Raw genomic sequence first — 9,393 nt, forward strand, 5'->3', positions numbered from 1 at the left:
CGGGCAAGCTCCGCCCCGTCTCCCCGGGACACACACCTTCGGACCATAAGACGCACCCTCGTTTTCCCGCCACTTTTGGGGGGGAAAAAGTGCGTCTTATGGTCCGAAAAATACGGTAAGTATTTCCAAGGTAAAGGAACCTTAGGTAAGACAAGATATAATAGGAACCCCACGGAGGTCTTAATTTGAGGTATATCTGCACTGCAATCTAAAGGCACAATGGTAGCTTGTGTGGACATACCCTACACTGCACATGGGTCTATCTAACTCATGTGTTTGAATTACAGTCTAGACCTACCTGCACCTGATCTAGTTTTAAAGTACCTGGCACAGGTACTTATAGTAGCCACAGCATCAACCCCATGCAGGTGACCCCTCTGAGTATTTGCATGGGTTCCCAGGTAGATTTATGTAGCCCAAGCTGAATCCCATGCTGCATCAGCTACCCCAAGTGGCATACTGAAAGCTTGGTCAGGTGTGTGTGTATGAGCTGTAGCTGTAGCTGTGTCTGTGTATAGTAGGGCAGGATGTAGCTTTAGAAGGTTAAGTTCATTTGTCATTTTCTCCCCTCTGTCATGGATATAGTTCAGTGTTTTGGGGCCTGATGGAAGAAATTTTCTCCATCTTTCTGATGGAAGAAATTTCTCTATCTAAAACTCATCTGAAAACTAGCAGAGTTTGTTTTATAAGCTCAAAGTGCAGTTTGTGCAGTGATCTCTTGTGAAAGTATTTCTGGGTTTTGTTCTTCAAGTATTGCAGCTAAATATGATGCAGAGAAGTTTAGCAGTGTGATTGACCAGACAAAATACAGTCAGCATGCAGGGAGTAAAGTAAATAGCAATATCAGACTATTTAAGTTAATATTTTAAAATAATTTACAAAAGCAAAATAAGTAATTAGTTACAGTAATCTCTTCTTGTAGTATAGAAGAAAGGTCTTACTATTTACTATGGAAAAGACACCTTTACATTGAATATGCATTGGCCAGAGAGACTCTGGAGTTGTCTGTTGTCATTTAAGTCTGTTCAAGTTCAGGTAGTTTGTTTCAGAGATATGTAACCCTCAGAATTTTGTTTTAAAGCTCTGTTTTGCACTTCTTATCAGATAGGTAATTTGAAGTAATCTGAGTAGTTTTTACGATTCCTAAGAGGGTAGTGTGGGAAAATACATTTTGAAAGCTGTGTAGCAATGTTGAATTTGGGGATACGGAGCATTATTTATACAGAGATTGATAACCAGCTAGTCGATAATTTAGGCAATTCTAAAATTTAAGCAAGCACCTTGAACATGTTGTACTGTAGAACGCCAACTCCATCTTGTAGGTAGAACAGCAAGGTGCTCTTGGTTCATGAAAAGGATTGTGTGTTGTGGTGGCTTATGATAGGAAGGAACTGGACTTTGGCCCAGGAGTCTCTTCCAGTCCAATATTAATATGTTTCCACAATCATCATTTCATTTCTGAAGCCACACAGAAGTGTGTTCTTTTAAATATGACCTGAGTGTTTTTTTATAAAAATTACTTCCTGTTTTTCTCTAGTTACTTTAATGTCATGGCAAATAACTTATCTGTTTAACTTTTTTCTTTAAATAACTAAGATAAACACACTGTGTGTGTATATATTAATTTACAATCATATATCTCTATCCCACCATTACATACAACAAGTTTAAAGCTAGACATTTGTGCTGACTATATTCCTTTCATTGCTTCCACATTTAATCATTCTTTTTGAGTAGCTAAAATCACAGGCTCTCTTGTTTCTGGAGTAACGTCATGCAGGTGAAAGGAAGGTTTGGGTGTAACTTGATATGAGAATGAGTAAATTCCCTGTGTTTACTTGGTAGGCAGGGTTCAAATAGACCAATCTTAAAGTGGCTAGTTTCATTTACCAATGGAGGCACCTACAACTGCAGAGGCTTTTACAGAATAGTTACTTTGATCACATGCTTTTTTTTTCCCTTCCCCTCTTTCTATGAGCAAGGACAATTCAGTTTCTTATGTATTACCATTAAAGCTGAGGTGAGGCTGTATGATTATAATAGCAAAGATCTCTGATAAAATAATACTGATCAATATGTTCTCTCTTAACAGATGTAAATACATATAAAAGTATCTTAAACACCCATATCTGTAGCAAACATCAAGTGAAAAATCAAAGTATTTGGAGAGAGTGAAAACTAGTTGAATTCTGCTTTGCATATTTCATTTAACAGTGTCTTTTTATGTGTGTACTATATCGACTATAATACTTGAGGGGGTAGAGTTGGACTATAGAGGCAGAAACATTTTAATCACCAGGGTTGTTCAGGGAAGACTTCTGGGTCTTTCACAGCTCAGTAATATATGAAGTGTTCCTTTGTGGGGGCATCACCAAACAGACTATAGTGGAAGAAGCTGGACATGTTATGTGGTATTAAGCAACAAATATGAATGTATTAAAATGAAAATTGTGATTCTGGAGAGTAAGATAATCCTTTCAAATTAATGCCAGTGTTGCATAGTGTCAGATATCAACTATTTCTAACTCTGCAATATTGTCAGACCTTTTCTTAAGCAAATACTGGATTCAGACATTTTTTAATGACCATAAAGAAGCAAATACGATGTAGCACTGTTATCATAAGATCCTTTCTTGGTCATCCTTTAATGAGGGTATTTCAAAAATCTAGAGGCTTGTAAAATCAGCTGGAAAGAAAGATCTGATCTGTCTGCTTCTCCTAGAGATCCTTGCCAAATAAGAGAAGAGAAAACAGATACAGGAGGCATCTTTGGGAATGGACTCCGTAGCCGCTGGGAGAAAGGTTTCCAGGGCAGATAGAAATGAGGCAGCTGGGCACTGTGGGTAGAGCAGCAGAGGGAGAAAGCATCAGGCATGAAATTGGTCTGTGGCTGGCTTTAGTAGGGCCAGGTTCTATATCTCTCCTTGTGTGGAAAAATAAAAGAGCAGCTAGGTGGCTGGTTAGCATGCCCAGAAGAGAAGTATCTACAGGGCACAGAAAAAGAGCTGGGGAAGGCACTAGAGTAGATGAGGTTTATAGATTAAATGAACAGTAACGTTTGGTATGATTCTGTTTTTCCTCCCAAGGAAAAAATTATCCTACTAAAGTACAGAGAACATTCATGTGTAACTTGGGGGTCTCTCTGTTCTTTACTGTCCCTAAAACAGTTCTTAGTTCATTATAGAGAGAACATTATAGAAGTGGAGGAAACATGGAAGTGCAGAATATTATCATCGTCCTGTATGTCTTGCCTTCGAAGATAGGGTCACCTACAGACTGCAGAATTGGATCCTGTTTTCTGTTTTGTTTTTAATACTTGAGGTAAAACTGTCACTTGCAGAATAAGAGCAGGTATTTGACTGCTTTGTCAATGAAACTCTTGTCTGTTTTCATATGTCCAGCTTGGCAGCAATCAGAAAACAGTATGGTTATTTACTATGATTCAGTAGAAGAGCCTCAAACTGCCATGACAAGCAAGATTTATACAAGAACAAATTTGCATAAGAGAGATTATGTATACAGCAGGTCCTTTTCGCACATAAACTCTGCTGCTCTCAAAGAGATTTGCATTTTGAATGTTGCCTGCTTGGCACTTTTGCTCGTTTCTGCTCTGAAATCATAAGGCTGTTTTGTTTTGCTTCAGTTGAATGTTGCAGGAGGACTGTGATGTCATAAAAACACCGTGACATTGATATACCATGACCAGATGGTCTGCGTATGAGCAAACTCCTGTTTAAACATCACAGATAATAATTTAAAGTGGTAGTGGCAGTCATTAAAAGCATAGGCTTCCACTGGGTCTACTTGCATTTTTTTGAGATATACACAACCTGTTTGTCTCTATAAACTAATGTATAGTTTACACTGATGGTAGCTAGCGTTGCTCTTTCAACTACTTGTAAGAGTTGAAGTTTAATAGTTCAAAGTGAGTGTTCAAACAGGAACACGTGCACTACTTTGTCCAGAGTCTCATGACTACAGCAAGCTGCTGTGTGTTCACAGTAATGTATACCTAAAGAGCATCATTACTTCTGCAGCTGTCAAAACACTTAAACTTCTCAAGTTTTTTCAGAGGATTTTGTGGCCACTTGCAGTACAGTAGCACACATCAGAACTAAGGTGTGTTTAGGGTAGAGTGGAGTTAAACCAAAGTGACTTAGTGTTGAACTAACCCCTGTGCTATAAATGGAAAGGCAACCAGCAGGTTCTGAAATTTGCCCTTGGGCACAAGAGAAAATACGTTTTTAAAGAATGTTCTTTTGTCCTGTAAGAAGAAAGGTTATGGCATAATTATCTTCATGCGTACCTGTCTGGTCCTGTAGCAAAAGTTAAGTCTCACAAGCATGAATTTAAGGAGGTCTGCCTCCTACTAAGATTTTAGGAGACTTCTCTCCTCCTAGGTGACCGAGCTTTTTCCATAGGTATTCCAATATAATAAAAGCCTTAGTCTGTCTGCCTTTCTGTAACGCTTTATTCGCACTCTGATTGTTTGTCTTGGCAGCCAATTACAGTGCTGAGTGAAACAACCAGTGTGCTCCAAGAGCATTCTGGACAGGAGGTGGCAGCACAGTGGAGTGCTGCCATGATGGTGGGGACAGAGGGGACGGAGCAGGGGGTGAGGCCAGCAGTACTGGCCTTGCCCCGCCCCAGCCCTGCTTCCTGGAGGCAGCAATGTTACAGGGTGCTAGCCAAGGGGGATGGAGGGGATGGCAGGGCAACCCCCCCCGCCCATCTCCGCCCATCCACCCCCATCATTCCTGATGGGGAATTGGCTAGTTCCATAAGGAAAATCCCCCACATTCAGCATCAGTAACTGAGACCACTCAAATGATCCTAACTATAATCTGGTCCTAGTGCTGCTTCCTCCCAATTTAGTCCTACTCCATAGTGTGTGGAACCACCCCAAAGTCCTTCCAATAGTTACGGTTGCTCTGTATTGCATTAATTAAAGCATAAAAATAGGTCAGTAATGGAGCCTGAAAGAAAAGACTGTGGAGTCCTGCCTCCCAGCCCTTTATTTTATCTGTTAGCTTACATTAAGAAAGTGAAATGTTAAGCCAGTATCTTCTTTTATTAGGGGAATTAACCATTATTTTGTTCTGCTGTTGTAGTACAACAGGGTTTGGATTCCTGATAATGAAGAAGTTTGGCAGTCGGCAGAAATCACAAAGGACTACAGAACCGGAGAGCGTGTGCTTCACCTACGATTAGAAGATGGAACTGTAAGGAAAAGAGCCTTAGTTGTTGTCTGTAGCCTGGTAGGCTGCCTTTGGCAGGAGACAATAGCACAGATCTTCTTTTGCAATTGTAGGAGTTTTAATTGTACACTAAAGAGCAACCCTCTAAAAATGTAAGGAGCTTTATTCTACCCTTCACTCATGTCCCAGCGTACTGAGCCATACTTCTGACAATAGGAACTCTGAAGCCCATTCTAGACTGATGTAAATTAGCATGAGTTCATAGAACTGAACAGAGCTATGGCAGTAATGGGATCAGCTGAGGACTTGGTGTTATCCTTTTACTAAATCCATTGCTTTAGTCTACAGTCTGTAATAAATAAGCAGGAGAGCCATGTTAGTATGAACTCCTAATTTATAACCCTACTTTATCCAAAATGTATTTGTGAGCCACCTCCCTAGTGTGATTGCAGTTTGTTATATGTTCTCTTGATTTTTACGAGTGAAATATGTGAAGCACAAGGACAGAGAATGGAGTGAGGCTTTTTCTGAATTGTTATACTGCATTGCTTACCTTCCTAGGCGCTCATTATGCAAACTTGTTAGCATGAACACAGGAAGATGTCTGGACTTCTCCCTATTCTGTGGAAATATTCTAAAAGTGTGATTTGGGAGGCATTATTGAGGAAAGAGAAGTGAGTTTGTTTGTTTTAAAACCAGTGAGGTTTGTGGTCATTCCAGTTTCTTTGGGAGGCTAGTTGCTCAGTCGTGAGTGTGTTACTAAGCTATCTCTTGCATGCACACCTCACTTCGGAGGATGATGGTTCCATTGTTCCAGCAGAATGCTTCCTTGGATGCATCTTCCAAAGGTGCTTCCTTGGCTACTTTGGGTCAGCTCCACGGAAACTTATTGCCCACATTTTCTACTCCAGTGAAATTTGCATGGTATGAAACTAGGTAGGGAAAGAAAAGGTGACCTTCTATCATAGGAAGTTAGGGCTAGAAGGAACTTCACAAGATCATCTAGTCCCTTCTCAAGGCAGGAACATCCTTGACTAAACTATCCCAGCAAAGTATCTGTTACTCTGATGTTCCCCTCTAAATTGAGGGATTGCTATAGATTCCGGAAGTCTTGAGGAGTGGACTTGAGCTGTTAAATTATGACCAGCTGGCTGGAGCTTCAGTGAGCCATGCTAGCAGCCAGAGTCTGTTAGAGCTATGTGAAATTTCAATGAGTGTTTTATTTTAAACCTGTTTTGACGCATTTCAAGTTCAAAACAAAATCAACATGAAACACAAGGCTTTGAAATGAGACTAAATGAGGGCACTTGAAATGTTTTGAGTTTTGAAGCAGCCCGGTAGTGGGAGGCGGGGGAGAGCCAGAGCTATGCTCAGAGTGGCTACACCAGCACCATGGACCTCAGCCCGGTGACAGGAGGCAGAGGGAGAGCCAGGGGCACAGCCATTCCGAGTGTAGCCCTGGCTCTGAGCACAGCCCTGGCCAGTGGCTCTTCCGCACCTCCCGCCACCAGGCTCAGCTCCATGGGGCTGTGGAGCCTCTCGCCAGGGCTGTGCTCCAAGCGATTCCACCACTGGCTCTCCTGCCACCAGGCTGAACTCCACGGGGCTGGCAGAGCCGCTTGGAGCGCAGCCCTGCCTCCAAGCACAGCCCAGCGGCTGGAGACTTTGCAGCACCACAGAGCTGAGCTTGGGGGTGGGAGGCAGGGGAGAGCCACCGGCCAGGGCTCTGAGCAGCTCCACCACTGGTTCTCTGCCACTTCCTGCTGCCAGGCTCAGCTCCGTGTGGCTGCGGAGCCTGTGCTCGCCAGAATTCTGCTACAAGCGGCTCCACCAGCCACATGGAGCTCAGCCCAGCAGTGGAGAGTCAGTTGGGGAGCTGCTCCAAGCTGCCTGGAGCTAGCAGCAGCACCAGTCTTCCCGGTGCTGGGCATGGGCTGCGACCAGTGCCAGTCGCAGGCGGCAGCAGCAGCCTCCTGTCATCCCCAGCGCAGATCCAGGGTACGCGCCCCTAGGAGGAGTCCAACACAGCCCTCCCAGTTTTGCAGGCCCCCAGATCTGCACGCAGGATGACAGGAGGCTGCTGCTGCTTATTGGGGCCAGCAGCAGCACCAGTCCTTCCCGGTGCTGGACAAGGGCTGTGTCCAGCGCTGGTCCCCAACGGGAGCAGCAGCCTCCTGTCATCCTGCGCACAGATCCAGGAGCCTGCACCCCTGGGAGGAGTCCAACACAGCTCCACAGCCTTCCTGGGGGTGCAAGCCCCCAGCTCTGTGTGCAGGATGACGAGACTGTCACTGCCAGCAAGTGACGCAAGTTTTCCTTATCAGCACCTTGAGGTGCACTTTCCCAGAAACCCCTGCACTGATCTCCTTGAAACTTGGCAGACTTCATGCCCTCAGAAGGGGCTACCATCCCTGCAATTTTCGTCTGAATCAGGCGAGAAATTACTTTGGTTTAGGCATTTCATAATTCCCCATAATAGCCTATGGGCAAAATAACAAAACACGTCAAAATATTGAAACAGTTTAGACAGAACAAAACAAAACAGTGTTTTGAAGCAAAACAAAACATTGTCCTTTCAAAACGGTGAAACAGAAGTCGAAACAAAGCGGTGCTGTTTCGCACAGCCCTAGTGTCTATGTCCCAACTATGCCCACGCTGTGTAAGCCACACTTGAATTACTCTATCGTTCCTCTGTTCATTCTAACCTGCCATTTTATTTATTTTCTTTCATGTGAATGAATTCCACAGTGTCTCATTGCACAGTATAAGCCAAGAACACACAGCTTTATTTTTATTAGACAATGAGGGGTCCCATTTACCTTCTTTGTACACACAAATACCATGCACTTCAGTTGAAGATACTGGTATTCTTGGAATACTACGTTAAATGGTGATCTGTTATTCATGCAACAGTTCAGTACAAAGGGAGTGAAAAAGTTCTGTTTGCATTTATGTTTACTCTGCACATAATTTTTGTGACAGGAATTGGCTTACTCTGTTGATCCGACAGCCTTGCCACCTCTGCGAAATCCTGACATACTCGTTGGTGAAAATGACCTCACTGCGCTTAGCTATCTCCATGACCCTGCTGTTTTACACAACCTTAAAGTTCGTTTTGTGGAATCTAAGCTTATCTACACGTATAGCGGTAAGCAAAGACAAAGCCACTATTTAAAATAAATTATGAAAACGTTTTAAATCATTGCTTGTATTTATTTAAGCTCATTGAAGTCACTTAGATTTTTGCCACCTCATGTTTTTGCATAGTAATTGGTTTAGATGCATATACAGCAATTGGAAATAAATGTATTTATGGTTGCCAGGTTTCAATGAATGTATCTATTCAGTGTTGTAGAAAACAAGAACGAATTCTGATTTTTGTATTGTGTATTTTTCCATAGGAATCATTCTGGTTGCAATGAACCCCTACAAACAATTACCAATTTATGGAGATGCTATTATCCATGCATATAGTGGGCAAAACATGGGGGACATGGATCCACACATATTTGCTGTGGCAGAAGAGGCTTACAAGCAAATGGCAAGGTACACTATTACGTTATGTATTTAACATTCGCTTTCTGAAATGCATTATTTGCCCTGAGATTTTTAAATTATAACATAAATAATAACTGTTTTACTTTGTAACTTCATGGGCAGCTAAGGTTACATTGGTATGGCTAATGTTGTATAGTAGGCCTGTGTGAAGCAGCTAGTATTCACTTCAGATTTGGATTCCGCCAATTCAGGGAACAGTGATTTGAATCACTGTCCTGAATCGATTCAGCTGCTGCTGAATTGGCTAAACCTCTGAATCAAACAGGCCCCATCCCAGCCCTGTCAATGGCTGCCTCGCCTGGCCCCAGCATCCTGGCTCTTTCATAGATATCATAGACATTTGGGCTGGAAGGGACCCCGGAGGATGATCGAGTCCAGCCCCCTGCCCCAGGGCCAGGAAGTCAGCAGGTATCATAAGATCCCAGCAAGATAAGCATCCAAATGCGTCTTGAAGGCATTCAAAGTGGGTGCTTGAACCGCCTCTGGTGGCAGTCTATTCCAAACCTTGGGGGTTTGGACAGTGAAGAAGTTCTTTCTTGTGTCCAGCCTGAATCGGTCACGGTGGAGTTTGCGACTGTTCAATCTAGTCATCCCTTGGGGTGCTGTGGTGAACAGACGTTCCCCCAGATCCTGATGA

At 43.0% G+C, this 9,393-nt stretch overlaps 1 protein-coding gene across 2 annotated transcripts in view; it reads left to right on the forward strand.

Moving 5' to 3' along the window:
• Nucleotides 1–9,393, forward strand: part of MYO5C (myosin VC) — a 58,391-nt gene that overhangs the window by 1,982 nt on the left and 47,016 nt on the right. For both annotated transcript variants that reach the window (XM_019533564.1, XM_019533565.1), the window contains exons 2-4: nt 5,112–5,222; nt 8,181–8,346; nt 8,600–8,744. In XM_019533564.1, the coding sequence (XP_019389109.1) occupies nt 5,112–5,222; nt 8,181–8,346; nt 8,600–8,744 (422 nt within the window). The remainder of the gene's footprint in view (nt 1–5,111; nt 5,223–8,180; nt 8,347–8,599; nt 8,745–9,393) is intronic.

Source organism: Crocodylus porosus, unplaced genomic scaffold (genome assembly GCF_001723895.1).
Source record: "Crocodylus porosus isolate Cpor-Errol unplaced genomic scaffold, CroPor_comp1, whole genome shotgun sequence".
In the NCBI taxonomy this organism is placed as follows: Eukaryota; Metazoa; Chordata; order Crocodylia; family Crocodylidae; genus Crocodylus; species Crocodylus porosus.